Below are 19,990 nucleotides of genomic sequence, written 5' to 3'. Positions count from 1 at the left end.
CAAGGCTCATTAGAAAAGTGATTCCTGGGCCAGGCGCGGTGGCTCAAGCCTGTAATCCCAGCACTTTGGGAGGCCGAGACGGGCGGATCACAAGGTCGGGAGATCAAGACTATCCTGGCTAACACGGTGAAACCCCATCTCTACTAAAAAATACAAAAAAGTAGCCGGGTGAGGTGGCGGGCACCTGTAGTCCCAGCTACTCGGGAGGCTGAGGCAGGAGAATGGCGTGAACCCGGGAGGCGGAGCTTGCAGTGAGCTGAGATCCGGTCACTGCACTCCAGGCTGGGTGACAGAGTGAGACTCCGTCTCAAAAAAAAAAAAGTGATTCCTGAATGTTAACTCTTGGAGGGGTGGGCCTTCCCTGACACACTGTCTTCTTTCCGAGTCACTCTATCATAATTTACCAAATGTCAAAGGATGTGAGCTGTGTGACTGTCCTTCCTCCTCCCTAAGATCCTAGCACTGTGCCTGGAAGATGGTTAGCAGCTCTGTGGTGCTCTTGCTTCAGGGCACACTGAGTGCTCCCCACAGCATTTCTAGCTCCTTGGTGTGGCACGTCATGGCCTTTCTCCACCTGGCCCCTGGAGAACTGCTTGTCTGCCACTTCCTCCATGTCTCCTGTCATGATCACCCATGACATAAAAGCAGCTCTCATCTACTGGGAACTTATCCTGCCCTAAATGTGCTGCCAAGCCTGCTAAGTGTGGCATCTCCTGCCATCCTCACAGTGGCCTGGTGAAATGGGTGTGATTTTTTTTCTTTTTTTTTTTTGAGACGGAGTCTCGCTCTGTCGCCCAGGCTGGAGTGCAGTGGCCGGATCTCAGCTTACGGCAAGCTCCGCCTCCCGGGTTCACGCCATTCTCCTGCCTCAGCCTCCCGAGTAGCTGGGACTACAGGCGCCAGCCACCTCGCCCGGCTAGCTTTTTTTGTATTTTTTAGTAGAGACGGGGTTTCACCGTGTTAGCCAGGATGGTCTCGATCTCCTGACCTCGTGATCCGCCCGTCTCGGCCTCCCAAAGTGCTGGGATTACAGGCTTGAGCCACCGCGCCCGGCCGGTGTGATTTTTTAATGCCCATTTCACAGACGCACAGCTACAGGCTTGCACCAGAACACACACACTGTCAGTAACTGATCTAGCCCGGGCCCATCTTGCAGCAAGGCCTGACGCCTACACCACCTCTCTCTGCCTCCTCCCTCCCAGCCTCTGGTGCCAGCATTTGCACCTGTAGTTTCCTCCATTGGTCATACCTTTCTCTTCCTTGTCTGCAGGGTGACCTCCTAGAACTCAGCATGTGTATGGAGCAGAGAAGGCCTGTGGGGGCTGAGTGAGTGAGTGAGACCCCAAGAGGGAGAAAGGGGATTGGAGAGAAAGGCTGGGGCTGCATCTTGAAGGAGTTTGGATTTTACTCTTAGAGCTGTGGAAGCACTGAAAGTATTAAACAGCAGATGACAATGGTAGATCTTACTTTGGGGAGATCATTGTGCCTGCTCGGAGGAGAATGGATTGGAGGGCACCTGTTCTCTCTCTGTCCTATTTTCTGTGGCTGTTGAAAAATAAGGTGTTCAGATGAGAATCCATAAGTGCCCTCAAAGCCTAATAAAAATTTCAAGAGGCAGTGGTTGTGCAGCCTACTTTTATTTTTGTGATAACAGGAACTATTTGTGATCTCACATTCTCCCCTCTTCTGAGGCTCTTTCTGACTCCTGAATTTATTTCTAGTTATACTGGAGTTTGGAAATAGTTATTCGAGGAACAGTAAGCTCAGTATGGTTTACGTAAGATGAAAGCTGTTTATACCAATGGCTGTAGGTAGGGATATGTAATATAAAAACTCAGAGTTTCAGAGCTTAGCTTAGTAACAATGAGCATCGTAGTTTTAATGGTTTCTGGAAATTATTTTTATCAAATTTTGTCTGTTAAATTGCGTCGGAGTTTTCCTTTTCATTCCCCAGTGAAATGAAAGATTTGCCTGATGTGGTCAAGTTCTGATCTTCTGGCTCCAAAAGAGAACCAGGGTTTTGACAGCTTATGGTAAACACCACTTGGAGCTGGGATGTTTCGATGTTTTCTGCATTTATGGAAAATTGCAGTAACACTCTGGTTCCCACTGCAAAACAAAACAGAAACAAAACACAAAACCCCGCTTTGCTTTGGAAATGGCAGTGGCATTTATTTAAGGCTCACGTTTTGTGGGGGCACATTGGCAGGTATTTAGCAGTAATATCAGCAGCTGTGGATTTCCAGCTTGCTGCATGGTGAATGGATTCACAGCCCAGAGGAAGCTCGTGGAGGGTTTATGTGATTTCTGTGTGTGTGGGGCACACAGGCATTATTAGCAATACTGTATTTGTTTGTTAAAGGCCAAAAGACGATCGACTCAAGCTTTTCTTATCCAAAAGGAATAAGGCAACAAAGGAATATTAATTTTACATCTGTACAAAGAAAAAAATCTGCCAGAAAGGTTCAGTGACTTATTCTGCCTTTGTTAATTGCATGGTTCGTGCAATGTCTTTTGTGTCATTTTCACTTGTTATTTCACACTGGTTTGAAAACCTGTGTACCTCAGGGACAGAAGGGGGTACCTTTGGAGGGGAACTCACAGAGCAAGTTAATGGAAGCCTGATATCCTTCATGTTGATTGCACAATGGCTCCCTTGTATTTCAGATGAAGAATTTTAATTCTTTATAAAGGGTCTCAGTGGCTTCTCCCACTGAAGAATGGGAGCTCAAATAAGGAAAAGCAGAAAGAATGAGAAGGAAACATACCCCTTCGGCTATCATTCATATCTTGGTGGATTTTCTCCTGTGACTTACCCTTCATACAACAACAACAAAAAAGGAGGGCTCCCTTTTATTCCTCCTGAGATAAGACACACATTAGTGACCCGTTTTTTCACAAAGCTTTTCCCTGTGTCCCTCCTTTATTCTGACGGTGTCTTCTATAGCTCATATAAAGTACTTATTGCACGTGGCCTGGTATTGTTTTTACACTGCATACAGCGTAGTTAGTGCATAGGCGAGGCCTGGGGGATTGGAGGGGTGATCTCTTGGGAAGGGTAGGGAGCTAAGGGCCTAGGTAAGGATCGGCTTGACCTCGCATTCTGGGGATTTCTCTTAAAACATGCTTGCAAGATTCTTCCTTCAGGGTTCTTGGAGAATGTAGCAGGATTACATCTCACGTTTCTCTAAAATGCTTAAGTAAATTATAGTTGAATAGTCTGTACTTTAACTATAGACCGTCTATAGCCACCTCCAGTTTTATTTATTGGGGATCAGCTGAGAATATAGAATAATTCAATTTGGAAAAATTCAGCAGCTCACAGCAGGCCCAAATGGGTTGCTTGTGGGCAGAGTGGATTGGTAGGACCGCAGCGCATGGCCAGGGCTCCGGCGTCAGTTCCTTGTTAGGTGTTTGACCTTGGGCAAACTCCCTATATTCCTGAGATACCGTCTCTTTTTTTGTAAGGTGGGAATAATAACATGCACCTCAGAGAGCCAGTGTGATGTGATGAAGCTGCAAAGAGCGCTCTGGGAGGATTTAGCCTGACAGGGAGCAAACAGTGACTTCAGGGTAGCTGCACTGCTGTGATTTCATCTGTCACCATTGTTGTCACTGACCTTGATAAAGCTCTGGTTCTGTTTTCTTGATTTTCTGAGCCAAGGACCTGATAAACCAAATGGTCAGTTATTCTCATGCTGTTAGCAAAATTCTTGACAAGTATAAGTCAGCTGTGGAAGAAAGCCTTTGCTAGAACAGCATTCATTTATTAAGAATCAGGCTGGGTCTGGTGGCTCACACCTGTAATCCCAGCACTTTGGGAGGCCGAGGCGGGTGGATCCCTTGAGGTCAGGAGTTCAAGACCAGCCTGGCCAACATAGTGAAACCCCGTCTCTACTAAAAATACAGGGCGTGGTGGTACATGCCTGTAATCCCAGCTCTTGGGAGGCTGAGGCAGGAGAATTGCATGAACCTGGGAGGCAGAGGTTGCAGTGAGCTGAGATCGTGTCACTATACTCCAGCCTGGGTGACAGAGCAAGACCTTATTTAAAAGGAAAAAAAAAAAAAAAAAAAAGAGGAAAAAAAGCCCAAGGTCCAAACATGATCTGATACTGTCTTATTTGGACCATAACTTCACACTGTTGACTCTGAAGCATCAGTGTGAAGCAGGTCAAACCACATTGAGCTTACAGGTGGATTGCATGGTTCACAGGTAAGCAGTGTCATTGACTCCAGCCCCAACAGCCTAAGGATGTTTTGCTGACAGGTGTCAGAAAGGAGAGTCCAGAGAAGGTGGGATCCGTCCCTGGGGAATGTCTGCCTCTAAGCCCCACCTTTCGGTGCTTGTGTTCCAGGTGGCAGAGATGCATGGCGAGCTGATTGAGTTCAACGAGCGCCTGCACAGGGCACTGGTGGCCAAGGAAGCCCTCGTGTCCCAGATGAGGCAGGAGCTCATCGATCTCCGGGGACCGGTGAGTGTTCCCCCAACCCTTTGTGTCCATCCAGCTTCTGCTGCCCACAGCCCAGGAGAAAAGCACAGAGACTAACAGAGCAAGCAACAATGCATCTACCAGCCAGATTTGCCCACATTCACCTCTGCCACATTTGCTATTTATTTTTTATGGGGAGGGGGTAGAATAAGTAAAATGTTACAAGTTCTGTTGAAGCAATATTTCCTGCTTCTCTTTCTACTCATCTGTAGTTAAAATTGGCATATAGTCCCCCGACCCATCTTTCCATACTTTACTGCATGGATAAATCTCCATGAGCAGTAAACAATCTTGGTTTTGTGTTCTTAACTTTTACCTCCATGACATTAATTTTGTATATATCTGTTTGCCACTTTGCTTATTTGCTTTTAATTCAACATTGTGGTTTGAGGAGTAATCCACATACATCAGGTACAGGGCTTTTCAACCACACCACTGCTGATATTTTGGATCATGTAGTTCTTTATTGTGGGGGCTGTTCTGAGCATTATGGGATATTTAGCAGCATCCCTGGGTTCCACCTACTAGAGGCCAGTGGCTTCACTTTGCCAGGTTTTTGACAACCACAGATGTCTCCAGATATCGTCAAATGTCCTTCGGATTTCAGAACGTGGCACAATCACCCCTGGTTGAGATCCACTGATCTAGATCACTTGCTTGCTTGACTCTGTAGTTCTCTGTTGAATGAAATACCGCAATATTTTTGATTCAGTCATGTCTTTGTAAACATTTAGGATGTCTCCACTATTTTGCTATTACAAACCACAACGCCATGAGCATCTAACACTTGTCCTTTTGTGCAGATGTATAATAGCTTCCTCATTTTACAACTTCTTTATTATGTAAAATGCCCACATTTAGGCAGGCTGTGTCATGCACACTTGTATCTCCTTTGTCAGGGTGGACAGGTATCTGTCATGGCCAATTGTGTTTCAGGTTATCTACATCAGTTTCCTCCTTCTATATCATTTCAATCAAATTCTGGGTATTACTTCATGTATAGACATCTTTGTGTTTATCTCTAAAAATACGAAAAAATAAATACAATATCCTTATCACCCCCATTACCAGTAATTCCTTTATGCCATCACAGTCAGTGTTCAAATTTCCAATTGCCTCATACCTTTGAATAGTTTTTTTGATTCAGGGTCTACGTGAGACCCACGCATTGTGATTGGTTAATATGTGTCTATGCTGCTTTTCCTTTAAATTTTAAGAATTAGGGTAAAATATACCTAACATAACTTTTACCATTTTAACTATCATTAAGTGTACAGTTGAGTGGCATTAAGTGTGTTCATACATAGTGAGGCCGTCACTACCACCCCTCTCCGGAACTGTTGCATCTTCCCCGACTGAAACTGTCCCCGTTAAACACTCAGTCCCTGCTCCCCACTCCCCCAGCCCTTAGCGACCATTCTACTTTGTTTCTCTATGAATCCACTACTATCTTAGGTTTCTTTTCTTCAATAGAGTCTTCTCTCATCTCTCTCTACCCCCTTCTCTCTCATAATTTGTTTACTGAAGACACTGGGTTTGCCTTACAGAGGTGTTCACCACCTCAATTTTGCTGATGGTATCTCTGTAGTGGGATTCGATATGCTTCTTCATTTCCTGTATTTCCTTAAATTAGAGGCTTGGATTCAGGTTTAATTTTGCTGATTATATCACTGTTGTTGGGTGGTTTTTTCTGTCAGGAGATGCATAATGTTTGCTATCTTTTTGTGATATTAGCAGCCATCTGTTATCACTTCCTGGGTCCATTACACAAACATTTCTTTAAGGTCAGTACCTAAGTATGAAATTGCGGAGTTTTAGTGTATGCCGTCTTAAACTTTACTGAGATTCACCATTTTATAAAGTAAAAGTACCTATTTATTATCCCTCTGTTTGTGTGCAAAAGTTCCTGCTAATACTTTTACATCCCTGCTGTGATATTTTATATATTTGTGTTTTCATCCACTGCTCCTGGCCCGTAACTCCCACAGCCGTTGTTGTAAGGTTGGAGGCACTTTAGGCCTCAGAAGAAGGCCTCAGAAAACAGAATCTCTCTGACCTTCTCCTGCTCTCTTTTCACCTCTTCCTTTTTCTACCCAAGGCAGGAGTCTGCTCTTCCCCTGCTTTCCGTAAAGAAATTGACCCACATTGTCTGTTTGTAGGTCACAAGACCCCCATTTCAGAAGGGGTCCAGCCCCACGCCCGGGAGGAAAGAGTACTGCACAGAGAAGCCAGGAAGGATCTGGACAGACAGGCCTTGCAGGGTCTCCTCACTCAGTCTGTTAGTCTTAGACCATACCCTTTGTATCCAGTCACGTTGCTAATCTTGATTATCCAGTGATGTCTCCATAAAAGGCCCAGGAAGACGAGATTCAGGGAGCTTCCAGGTAGCTGAACAGGTGAAGGTTCCTGGAGGTTGATACACGGGGAGAGCATGGAAGCTCCACACCCCTTCCCATATCTTGGCCTGTGCATTTCTTCACTGTATCCTTCATAATATCCTTTATCATAAACCAGAAACTGTGTTTCTCTGAGTTCTGTGAGCTGCTCTAGCAAATTAATGGAACCCAAGAAGGGGATGGTGAGATCTGCATTTTATCGCTAGTAAGTCAGAAGCACAGGTTAAACAACCTGGGACTTGTGGTTGGCATCAGAAGTGAGGAGCGGTCTTGTGGCACTGAGCCTCACCCTGTGGGATCTGATGCTACCTCCAGGTACATGTGTCAGAACTGAATCAGAGGACACCCAGCTGGTATCCGCTGCAGAACTGATTGTTTGGTGGTAGGGAGAAACCCCCACGCATTTTGTCCCAAGAAGTCGTCTTCGTTGATGGTTGCGGTGTGACAGCGGAAGGAAGATGGTTTGTGTTTTCCCACTCGTACCTACCAGTGCCTTTTTGCATGAGATGGCTTTAACTTGCGTTTCCCTGACCACAGGTGAGGTTGCCCATCTTTTCATTTCCCTGTTCCCCGTTCTGGGTTCCACATCTGACTTCTCATAGCCTTTGTCCATTTTTCTGCTGCACGGTATTTGACTTTCTTGCTTTCTCACTGTTTTTATATCTCCTTTGCAGTTACATGTATTTTACATATTGCCTCCTAGCCTATGGCTTAATCTTTCACTTTAAATAAAAGTAGAAAATTTAAAACATATGTAAAAGCACAGGGAATTATGTAACAAAAACCCATGTCCGTATCACTCAGCCTCAGTAATAATCAACTCAAGGTCATTCTCGCTTTGTTCATACTCTGCTCGTTACTTCTCAACTCAGATTATTTGGATGTATATCCAACCCATCTTACACTTTGATTCATAAATACCCAATATTTACTGCTAAAATATATTCACAGTACCATTATCATACCTATTTTTGTTTCATTTATTTATTTTTTTGAGACTGAATCGTGCTCTATTGCCTAGGCTGGAGTACAGTGGTGTGACCTCAGCTCAATGCAACCTCCGCCTCCCAGGTTCAAGCAATTCTCATGCCTCAGCCTCCCGAGTAGCTGGGATTACAGGTGCCCACCATCACGCCTGGCTAATTTTTGTATTTTTATTAGAGACGGGGTTTCACCATTTTGGTCAGGCTGGTCTCGAACTCCTGACCTCAAGTGATCTGCCCACCTCGGCCTCCCGAAGTGCTGGGATCACAGGTGTGAGCCACTGCACCTGGCCTCACACCTATTTTTAACAGTAATTTCATGATATTATGAAATACCCAGTCAGTGTTCAATATTCTCCAGTTAGCTCAAAAGAGTTTTCCATGTCTTTGTGTTGATCAGGATCCTGATAAAGTTCATATAGTGCAGTTGGTTGGTGCCCCTCTTCAGGCTCTTTTAATTTGTAGATTCCCTTGCTATCTCTCCTTTTTTTCCCTTATCTTTTTTGTCATTATTGTGGAAGACACTTGGATCCTTGAACTGTAGGTTTTCGCAGGTAGGATTTTGCTAATTGTAATCCTATGGTGATGTTTGTCATGGTCCTCTGTCCCTTACCTTTCCTTTAAATTGGTCATTCACTCTGGAGGCTTGACGAGCTTCAGGTTTGGTTTTTTTGGCCACAATAGTGTCACAGGTGGTGGTGTGTGTTTCCATCAGTAGGCTCATAAACGTTGGTCTAGGAAAGCACTATTTGAGGTGCCAGTTCACACCAGACCCCATTTGTTTCAGTGGGACCAGTGTACAAACGTAATCCCCATCCCCCCACCCCCCACCATATTGAAAGCCTGATAGTGCAGTCCCTGACTGAGTTTGCCTCGCTAATTCCTGACAGCTCCAAGACTTTGTACATGTTTTTGTGGATTTCTTTAATTAGATAGGCAGGAGTTTCCTTAAGGGGAAGCATATTTAGGAAGGACCTGTTATATACTAAGAACCCTTTCAGGGAGGTGATATCATCTCCATTTTGCAGGTTTACTGAGGTTCAGAGAAGGCTCCAGTAATTCTCTGAGTGTGTATGTAATAGAGCCTGGGATTCAGACTCAGGTTTAATTTCAAAGCCCATTTTCTTTCTGCAAGCTATACCAGCTCTAGAGAATTGCAGGAACAGGTATGGGAGAGGGAGCCCCTCGTGTTACCCATTTCCCCCAGCCAAGGTTCCAGCATCCCTGCAGTGGCCCTGCCACCCGTGTTGCACATTAGAGACTTGGGCAACATCTAATCTGCCTCCTCTGAGAAAGGACAATGGGATGTGGGGATGGAGGCCTGTCCCTGACCTGTCTCCCCGTGTGAGTGGGGTAGGTCTTGAAGGTGGGCCAACCTCCCCCTTGTCCCTGCCCAACACCAAGGGTCCCAGCCTACTCCAAGGCTAGCCTTGCAAGAGAGGGGCTCAGTGGGCAGCCAGGAACCAGGCAGTGGTCCCATTTCTTAGGACAGGTTCAGTTTGACCCTGTGAGTGTCAAGTAGTAAATGTAGGTAACTGTTGTCACTGCAGATAAATTTTTGGAGAGCAACATCAGTGTATCATTCTCATTGTGAATAATAAAGATGCCCAATTAACCAGTACGGATGAATAACTACTGATATTAATAGCTAATATTTATTAATTGCTATCAGCCAAAAATTTGGCTTCCCTCTTGAATGTTAGTAATTCATTTAATCCTCACGTGGCCTCATAGTAATTACTATTATGATGCCCATTTTGCAGAAGACAAAGCTGAGACTCAGAAACGGTGTAACTCTTCCAACATCCCACACTGAGAAGTGGCAGTTCTGGGTCTGAGTTAAAAAATTAGATTTTTGTTTTTTTAAATTTATTTTTTTTTTAACTTTTTTCATATTGTACAATAGGATATACTAATAGTAATATTTTTGCTTTTAACAGTTGGAAAGTATCAAAATTTTTAGATTCGTGACAGACCTTGGCATCCCCATGCTAAAAAGTTAAGTAGTAAAAAAGGGTAAAATAAATCTCTTCCTGTCTCTGACCCCCTGATTTTCCTACCCAGAAGCGGTAGCTGTTACCAGTCTTGGGTTTCTGTTTTGGAGATATGAGTGACGCCTCAGCATGCTGTTTTCAGGCGCCTATACATGTTAATAATGAGTAGCCTGCTAAATGCATTCTTCTGTGTCCTACCTTTCCTCATTTAACAGTATGCTTTAGAGATCTTTTAATTTTACTTCACGAGTAGAACTGTCGTTCATTTTAAGAACTGTGTCTTGTTCCCTGGTGAAAACCATAATAGATTTCCCCAGGCCCCTGTTGGATGTTGCATGGTTTCCCGTTTTTGTTTTTACAGTAATGTTGGGCTAGCATCCTGGGTGGAAATCCTCATTGTAGATGAAATCCTCCCTTTAGACTGGAAGGCTGGCTGGCAGTCCACAGGGCTTGGTTAGACTGGGTGAAAACCCAGAGATCTTGCCCTGAAAGACTCTCGGGGCTTTGGAAAGGATGACCACCTTCTCCCAGCCTTTTCCACCTGCTGCAGAAATATCCCTTTTGAGGTCCATAATCCTTTTGGACATCACGATGTAGTTCCAACAATGTGTTGGGCATACAAACGAAGTATTTTCCTCTTTTATGAGTTTAACAACTGAGTTGCGGAAGGATTTTGGTCACTGCATCCCCGCCCCACCAACGTCTCCTCATGCTCCCCCAGGGTGCTGAATCTCCTGCCCTGTGCTGCCTCCCACTCAGGGCCTTCGCTCCTGTGGTTCCCTTGCCTGGAACACTGCTCAGTGCCAGAGCTGCCTATCAGCTCCATGCTTCCTCAGGAACCCTCCCTGATGCCCTGACAAGGTCAGATTTTCCATATCGACTGTGATGCCAACATGTGTCTCTCCCTTCCTGTCTTAATGTAATGTTACATTGATTTATCACTGTTCAGTGTTACCTCTCCTGCGTCCACAAGGGCAAGTTTTTGTTTCTTTCTGCTGCCTTTGGGTTTCAGTGATTCACACGGTAGATGTTCAGTAAATGTGGGTCGACTCATTGAGTGAATGAGTGAATTAATGAATGTCACCAGTAGGCCCCCAGGCCATGCCAGCCCACCTCTCCTCTGTGCTACGCTCCCTCTGCCTAAGTCTGATGCCCTCCAGGACAGAGACAGTCATTTACACAGAGGCAGTTCTCATGGCATCAGATCCTTTCCTCCGGCAGGCTGTGATGGCCAGAAGCGAGGAGCAAATAAAACGGTCATTAAGGGCCTGAAGGCTGTCAGAAGAGCTCGCCATTTGGACTGGGGTCCCCAGGGGATACCCCATTATTGCCTAAGGCTTGCTTTGGTCATCTCCTTTGAGTCAGACAGCCAGGGCAGAAGGAAGAAGGCTGTTTCCAGCTCAGTTTTCCTCCTGGAGTTGTCTTTTGCTTTTTTTTCTGGCTTTTCGCTGTGAGAGGCATCTATTATGGGAATCTCAGCTACTTCTCTCTTCCTTTCCGTGGGGCCTAGATCCCTTACCACACTGCATTCTAATGACTTCCTCCCAGACCCCAGGTATTCGAGTGACTCAGGGTCAGGACTGTCTACTTTAGGTGGAAACCCGAATCTCCTCTTCTGTCTGCTGGGAATAAACATGGTGCTGACCGTAGTGCGAGGTTCTGTGAGATTCTGCCAGTGAAACAGTGCTCTCTGTGCTGGCCCTCATGACCCATTTCCGACTCCGATCCCCCGCGCCTAGCACCATGCCCAGCATGTAGTAGCTGCTCAGTAAATGTTTGCTACATGATGAGTTCATTTTCATAGAGAGAGGCTGAGCACATAGACCAAATGAGAATTCAGAAAACAGAGACGAGCAGGGTTAGTGTCCTTTCAGTGGTATCTTTTTGTGATACAGGTTGAGTAGCTCTTTTCTGAAATGTTTGGGACCACAAGTGTTTCAGATTTCTTTACATTTTTGAATATTTGCATTACACTTGTGGGTTGAGCATCCCTAATCCAAAAAATCTGAAATCTGAGGTGCTCCAAAATCCAAAATTCTTTGGGTGCCAACAGGATGCTCAAAAGAAATGCTCATTGGAACATTTTGGATTTCAGATTTTAGGATTAGGAATGCTTAACTTGTATCACTATATATACTTTACTTTTTTTAGAGACAGGGTCTTGCTCTCTTGCCCAGGCTGGAGTGCAGTGGCACCATCATAGCTCACTGTAACCTCAAACTCCTGGACTCAAGCAGTCCTCCTGCCTCAGTCTCTGGAGTAGCTAGGACTACAGGTGTGTGCCACCAAGCCTGGCTAATTATTTTATTTTATTTTATTTTATATTATATTTTATTTTGTTTTGTTTTATTTTATTTTTGTAGAGGCAGGATCTCACTACATTGTCCAGGCTGGTATTGAACACCTGGCATCAAGCATTCCTCCTGCTTTGGCCTCCCAAACTGCTGGGATTACAGGCGTGAGCCACCAAACTTGGCCTGTGTATCCTTTTAAGCTAAGATGCTTCTTTTTAAGGAAAAGGAGTTTGGGATTAAGGATTGAATTTGTCTCTCTCTTTTTTTTTACTGTGAGTATTTTTAGGACTCTCTTATTATGTTTTTCCCCTTTGGTATAAGATGTGAATGAATGCTGGAGATTTTTACCTTTTAGCAGGATTTGATTACACTCTGGAAGAACAGCTCCTAGTTTGAATAATAAATGGAGACAGGGAAATAGAACCTTGTAAGGCTGCAAGTTGTAGAGGTCAATTAAAGGCACAGCACGGTGAAAGCTAAAGATGAACCCACTCATTAAATGCAATTTGTTCCCCTGGCGGATGCAAACACGAGCTCACTTTATAGAATGGACATTGGATTGCTCTTTTTTTCAGCCTCTTTGGCAAGGCTCTGTTTCTCTGTCCCTAGTCCCGTTTCTGATCACCTCCACTTAAGCAGAAAAGGTGGCCTGGCTTGGTGTGACTTACTGCCAGTGGAACCACTGCTCTGACTCCAAGTGTCCATGCTGTCGGCTCCTTCCCCCGACCCCTGGTCTCTCACTCGTCCCCTCCCTTGTCTGTTTGGTGAGGGAACCACCCTTTGGTAGAGCTTTGCTGTGTGTTTGTTGTGCTTTTTTTTTCCTTGAACCCTCTAGACAGTCCTTATAATTTTCTGATTAGGCCCATTTTTCAGCTGAGCAAATTGAGGTACAGAGAGGTTTTGTGACTCACCCAAAGGCACACAGCTTCTTGGTAGCACCTGAATGTAAACCCAGGACTCTGTTGTTCCATACTACCACACTGCTCACTCTTTTATTTTATGTTTTCCAATTTCAAGCAAAATTTAGTGTCTGTTGTGCTCCAGGCACAGCACTCTGGATGGGTTTAAACATTAAGATGCTTCTGTGGCGAAGCTCTCAAACATGCCCATTCTTGATCTGCAAAGTGAATCTCTCCCTTTCTTATCTCTCCTTCTCACTTCATACATCAGGAGTTACGTGTGTGTCTGTGTTTGTGTGTGTGTTTGTGTGTGTGTGTGTGTGTGTGTTTAGCATACTCATCACATGGTGTTTATGTCAGAAAGGCTCTTGGGAGGCTGGGCATGGTGTCTCACACCTGTAATCCCAGCACTTTGGGCGGCCGAGGCAGGTGGATCACTTGAGGTCAGGAGTTCCAGACTGGCCTAGCCAACATGGTGAAACCCCGTCTCTACTAAAAATACAAAAATTAGCCATGCAGGATGGTGTGTGCCTGTACTCACAGCTACTCGGGAGGCTGAGTCAGGAGAATCACCCTTGAACCCGGACAGTGGAGGTTGCATTGGGCCGAGATCACGCTGCTACACACTCCAGCCTGGGTGACAGAACAAGACTCCATCTCAAAATTAAAAAAAAAAAAGGCTCTTTGGAAAGTTGTAATCTAGAGAAGGCAGAGTTTCCCGAAAGCAGAACACTGATTGAGTAGGGGGTTTGCATAGTTGCTTCATGTATTTTTTAAAAAGGAACTGGGGTTCTGTGATGCAGTAAGCCTGAAAAATGTTAGATTAAAGATAGTTTGATAGTCTTCTACACTGTGGGATTTCCCTGAAGGGTCACACACCAGTCTTCTACACTGTGGGTTTTCCATGACTCTCCAAAAGGGATGGGCTAGGTACAGTAGCATTTCCCAAAATGATTTCCCCAAGGAACACTATTGCAGTCATTATTTCCCAGAATTATTTCCCTGAGGAACATCCTCTCTAAGAAAATGGTCATGGAACTATTTTCCGAAGAGTGCATTTGGGAAAGGTAGGGCCATTGAGTGTCATGTTTTTTATTGATGTACCAGCTAGCAGGGAGCTCATCACAGCCTGCCTTATCTCATGAGCCTGCCCTGGCATGGAGTCTGCAGGGCCTGGAGGAGAGGAGGCGACATAGCGTGGCTGTGGGGTGCAGTGGGCCTGCCTGTGTTTAGTCCCAGGTCCAGCTGGCCTCCTACCCACTCACCAGCCTGGTCAGAGTTTGATCTGAACAGCACTGCCTTTCCCAGGCACCTTGGGTCTCTGCCACCTGGGCTGTCTCTTACCTTCTGCATTTTCTCCCACTCTCTCTGTTTCTCCTCCTGTTTTTGTATCTTTGTTTCTTCTCTTTTTGTTGTTCTTTTGTGTCTGCCTTTCTTTCACTCCCTTTCTCTCCTTTTGTTTCTCTCTCTGCTTCTTTGTCTTTGCCTCTGTCTCTCTCTCTCTCTCTCTCTCCTCTCTCTCCTCTCTCTCTCTCTCTCTCTCTCTCTCTCCTCTCTCTCTCTCCCCCCCCTCCCCCCCATTTCCTCTGTCTCTCCCCCTGCCTGATCTCTCTCTCTCTCTGGTTGCAACTCTCTCCCTCTCCCTTCCCTTCTGCTCTCCCATTGTCTCCAGTTTAATAAACATTTACATTGCTGCATTTTGCCGTGATAATTGCTATTCATTGCAATTGCCTGAAAATCTACAAAGCCTTTCCATCTGCCCTTCATCATCCAAGCCTTGTGTGTTTTGTGAGGGTCCCTGTGGAGTGGGCCGTTGCCTGCCTTCCACCATACGGCTGGCCCCTGATGAGTGTTGCTGGAGCATTTTGTGCTGTGGCACTTGCCACTCTGAAGCACCACTTGGTGTTGCCTTTTCCATTTTCTCCTGTGGACCAGGAGCTTCCCTGAGACAGAGACTGTTGTCTTCTTTTTCCCACCCTCAGAGCCTGGAACACGTAGTCACTCAGGGAGCATATGACATATACATCTGAGTGTGCACCTGGAGTATCTCTGGCAACGCGCTGTTCACTAGCACGTTCCATTGTCCAGAAAGCTGCCTTCCCGTCCTGCTCAACAACACCTCATGTGGGTCCTCGCTGTGAGCCGTCTGCGCTTCCTGGGGCACCTTGTTTCCTCTGAGATGACTGAGCTGATGGGAGAGAACGATGAGTCATTTCATAGCCAGGGATGATAGATGGAAAAACCCCATCCCAAGTTTTGTAATAAGATCCACTTTAAAATATAATGCTCCCTGGGACTTTCTTGGTATCTTTAAAACCTTTGGAGGGAGTGATCTCATTTGAGGGCTGATGCTATTTAAGTATGGAAGCTTAATAAGAAATCTATTTTTCTGCCGGGTGGCGCTTGCGGCATAGCTAATGATCAAGTACCAAATTGTCTGCTGTCCCGCGGCAACGTTAAACTTCGTGTTCCAAATTATAAGAGGCTTTTTAACGCAGCGGTTGGACATCCCTGTTTTAATCGTCTGCCGTCTTGAAGGAGATTATTTTTTAAAGTGCCATTTAAGAGGGACTACTAAAAATATATCTCACATAGAGGCTTAACTCAGAAATATTAGTCTTTGACACAAAATTATTTGGAAAAATGCTTGTGGAACCCACTTTAAACCTCTCAGATCCAGAGAAGAAAAGCCTCTCTTTGGGCCTAGCTGTGTTTTCCTTCCCATGGCCAAATACCCCAAGTGATCACATGCTCCTTGCTGTTCGTGCAGGTACTTCTTGCACCTGGGGGCAGTTGGAAGTATTAAAATCACAGATCTTGCTTTTCTGATGCTCCTGTGATAAACTCTCATCCTTTACCTGGCTTGCTCATCACCATGGGTCGTCAGTTTCCCCGGGGACCCGTGAGGGTCTGGACTCTAGGGTTTGAGGGGATAGAGTCTGGTTGTCCAAGGCATCCAGGTGTGGCACTTGACACTTCCCTGAAGATCAGAGTTTCGTGTCTGTGGGCAAATGCAGTGTATGCAAGCTGAACTTTACAGTCGGTCCTGTGCTGGTTCAAATAGAAAGCATTGTCAAGGTGCAAAATAATCAAGATTTAGAAGCTTGGTACTATGTAACGACTTCGGCTGTGAGTTGAGGGAGGCATTTTCCACACTGGATTACGTTGCCTGTCAGTCACTTGTATTTTGTGTGGCTGCTTTACCCAGTGTGAGGCAGACTACGGAGATGTAGTGGATGTGGCAAATACAGTCTCTGCCTTTGAAAAGGTCAAAGCCCAGATTGTATTTCGTGTGACTTGTGTCTCTCTGGCTTCACTTCATGGTGATTTGGCATGGAGACAGAGGTCCTGCTTTGGAGAGCGCTGAGGTCTTGCCTGCCATGGATCCTGAGGGAATAGAAGCCAGGATTGGAAGGCAGCTTTTCACCCCTCTGTTCCACCTGTCCTCTCTTCTCTTCTCCAGCATGTTTGTGAACGCGTGGTTTGAGTTTGCCCCTCACAACCTCACCTGTAGGAGAACTGATGGGCAGTGACCACCAGGATGTTCCTGGGGCTCACATGCCCCCTGTTCTCATTTTAATTACCCTCCAGTCCTTCTTGAAATGGCCTCTTTGTTCTTTGAATTTCATCTGAACCAGGTGCTCAGATGTGGATTCATCAAAATTCTGAGCTCCTGACCCACATTCGTTATTGGTGCAAGAAGGCCTGCTCTTATTGAATACAAGTAAGCTTCCTCTGATCTCATTCTTTGTCTCTTATGGAAACTGCCCCAGACCCCACTCACCTCTCCCACAGGGAGGAATCTCAAGACCCCGGTTCTTTGCTCCTTCCTGGTATGCATGTTATTAGCATGCATTATGATCAATGGGATTCAAACCCAAGTAATCCCAGTTACTTGGGAGGGTGAGGCAGGAGAACCGCTTGAACCTGGGAGGTGGAGGTTGCAGTGAGTGAAGACTGCGCCATTGTACTTCAGCCTGGGTGACAGCGAAACTCCGTCTTAAAACAAATAAAGGCACATCTCTGCTTCCTTGTCTCCCGGGCCATCATTCACATAGGCCCTTTGGGCCAGGCAGTGAGCAGCACCGAGGGCATCTCCTGGCGTGTTCTAGGAGGCTTCCCCATCTCCCTAAAGTGAATTTATATAATCTCCTAGTAAAAGTCAATGCTGCTTTGCTGTGTGTTTCATGGAGTTTGATTCCCTGGCCAGCTGGTCTGTGGGAACCAGAGCAGATTGTGCCTGGATTCATTGCTTTCTCTTTTCCTGGGCGACCAGCACGTTATGTGATTAGATGGGAATAGATACGTTTTGGTAAAGGAATCCCTAATTTAGTTGCAAAAAGCCAAGCTATTGGCTCCCCTTGACTTGTTCTTCTGGAAATGACCTCTTCTTGAGGGGTGGGCACCATGTTGGTATTACCTACACCCCAGTGTTCCTGGGACGCGGCTTTCTTGCCCATGAGGTCTGCAGAGCTGCAGTCCTGATTTCTGAGGAAGGTGATTTTGTTCATCAGAGTTCAAATGGTGTTCTCCCAGATACTCGAAAACGGAGGGCCTCGTCCACCCCAAAGCAGTGACTGTGGTTTGGAATGCAACTGATGTTGCCAGCCAGACACTGGGGATCACCCAAGGATTTTGATAAAGTTGGAAGAACTTCAAGCTTCTTTAGACTGATCCTTCCTTCCTTCCTTCCTTCCTTCCTTCCTTCCTTCCTCCTCCCTCCCTCCCTCCCTCCCTTCCTTCCTTCCTCCCACCCTCCCTTCTTCTCTCTCTCCCCCCCTTCCCTCCGTCCCTCCCTCCCTTCTTTCCTTCCCTCTTTCCTTCCTTTCCTCTTTCCTAAATAGAAACAGGGTCTTTCTCTGTCACCCAGGCTGGAGTGCATTGGTGCAATTAAAGCTCACTTGAGCCTCAAACTCCTGGGCTCAGCAATCCTTGCACTTCAGCCTCCAGAGAAGCTGGCACTATAGGTGCATACCACCATGCCTGGCTAATTTTGTTGTTTTTAAAATTTTTTTGTAGAGACAGGGTCTTTCTATGTTGCCCATACTGATCTCGAACTTCTGGGCTCAAGCAATCCTGCCTCAGCCACCCAAAGTGCTGGGATTATAGGCATGAGCCACTGCACCCAGCCAGATTTTTGTTTCTGTTCTGGGAAAGTGGCTTCCTTTCGTTTCTCCCGTCCAGGGTGTCATTGCCTATGCCAGCCTGAGTGTGTGGGCCTCCTGTGGGAATCGCCACCCTGTCCTGTTAGAGCAAAGCTCGCAGCCAACTCTTGCCCCCAGTGCTGCAGTGCAACGCAGATATTTTTTAGCTTTGCTTTAAAAATAATATGGCAGATGGTGAAGCAGGACCTGACTTTTGCCTTCACCCTCATGTCTTACCGTCTGCTATTTCTCCACCGAGTCCTGTCCCTCAGCATTTGCTCTTCCTGCTCCTTCTACTTCCGTCGCTCTGCCTTTTCACCATTTGTGTTTTGGAAGACATGCTTTAACATTTTTTCTACATTACATAAATAATATAAAAATACATTTCTGAAAGAATATAAATAATGCAAAACTATATAGAGTACAAAAGACAAGTGTTCCTTCCTAGCGATCCTGCTATGAAGCATTTGGTATATACCCTTCCAGGTATTTTTTATGCATTTGCATATAGGCAGGCATATATACACACACACACATGCATAACACACATCTATTGTTAACACAAAATGGATCATTTATACTGTTCAGATTGTGTGCGACTTTACATTCTTCAATCGTGAATATATGTCGACTTCCTCCTTTTTCACACTCTTCCAAATCTTCCCCATCCTTCAAGGTCTCGTTCATTCTTTGACAAAGCCCCTAGTGGCCCTGTCAATACTGCGTTTTGGTAGGTATGTTTCCAATGTTCTTTAAATTCCTGTAATCCTTTTTCCCTCTGGACCGCTCATTTTATCTAATCTTACGTTGTTCTTTGTTTATTCATTAGTTAATTAGTTCTGTTGAGCTACACCCAGTTAATTTGTCTCCCAAGAAGTTTGTCATCCAGTGGAAGACACAGACGTACTAAACATCCTTGCCGTGGAGGTTGATGAGGGCGTGGCAGATGGCAGGATGTTGACGCACAGTAGTTGAATGAAAGAATGAGCAATGAGTAAGAAGTAGAATTTTGTAGGTATCAAGTATAATGATAGCACAATGGTGGGGTTAATTACCTGCTGGGGTATGTCATGGAAGCTTTCAAAGAGGAGACGTTTAACTTGAGTTTTTAAGGATGAGTTCAAGTTGATCAGGAAGATGGGCCTGTTAGGCAGCGGGAATGGTATGAATTGACATGGTTTGTTCAAAATATTCTCATTGCTAGTTTCATGGATGTATCGTTTGGCTTCTCCATGAGATAATGAAGTTCTTATAAGTGGGAGTGTCATTTACACTCCTACCTGCAGACAGGTATACCGGCACTTATTACGTACCAAATCCTATTCCATGAGCTGTACATGTAGTAGCAAGCAGTGGTGTAGGTTCTTGTGTCTCCATTTTAGAGATGAGGAGACTAAGGCACAGATAAGATAGGTAATATCCCCAAGTCTCCATGTCCCCATGACTAGTATGAGATGGAGCTGATAAGTCTCTTTTTAGAGTCTTCATGTCCTCCCCTTTGTTTCTTTACACTTTGTATTTTTAATTTTTTTAAGAGACAGTCTCGCTCTGTTGCCCAGACTGGAGTGCAGTGGTGCAGTCATAGCTCACTGCAGCCTCCAATTTCTGGGCTCAAGCAGTTCTCCCACCTCAGCCTCCTGAGTAGCTGGGATTACAGGCATGCACCACCACACTTGGCTAACTCTTAAATTTTTGTAGCGATGGGGTTTCACTATATTGCCCAGGCTGGTCTCAAACTCTTAGGCTCGAGTGATCCTCCTGCCTCGGCCTCCCATAGTGCTGGGATTACA

General features: G+C 45.5%; 1 protein-coding gene across 4 annotated transcripts in view; it reads left to right on the top strand.

Moving 5' to 3' along the window:
- The window catches only part of SNX29 (sorting nexin 29), a 617,391-nt gene that overhangs the window by 391,065 nt on the left and 206,336 nt on the right, over positions 1-19,990 (top strand). For all 4 annotated transcript variants that reach the window (XM_033236483.1, XM_033236482.1, XM_033236485.1 and 1 more), the window contains one exon: positions 4,356-4,472. In XM_033236483.1, coding sequence (XP_033092374.1) covers positions 4,356-4,472 — 117 coding nt within the window. The remainder of the gene's footprint in view (positions 1-4,355; positions 4,473-19,990) is intronic.

The sequence above is a fragment of the Trachypithecus francoisi genome, unplaced genomic scaffold (genome assembly GCF_009764315.1).
Source record: "Trachypithecus francoisi isolate TF-2019V2 unplaced genomic scaffold, Tfra_2.0 Lachesis_group15, whole genome shotgun sequence".
In the NCBI taxonomy this organism is placed as follows: Eukaryota; Metazoa; Chordata; class Mammalia; order Primates; family Cercopithecidae; genus Trachypithecus; species Trachypithecus francoisi.
This window is presented reverse-complemented; position numbering and strand designations above follow the sequence as displayed.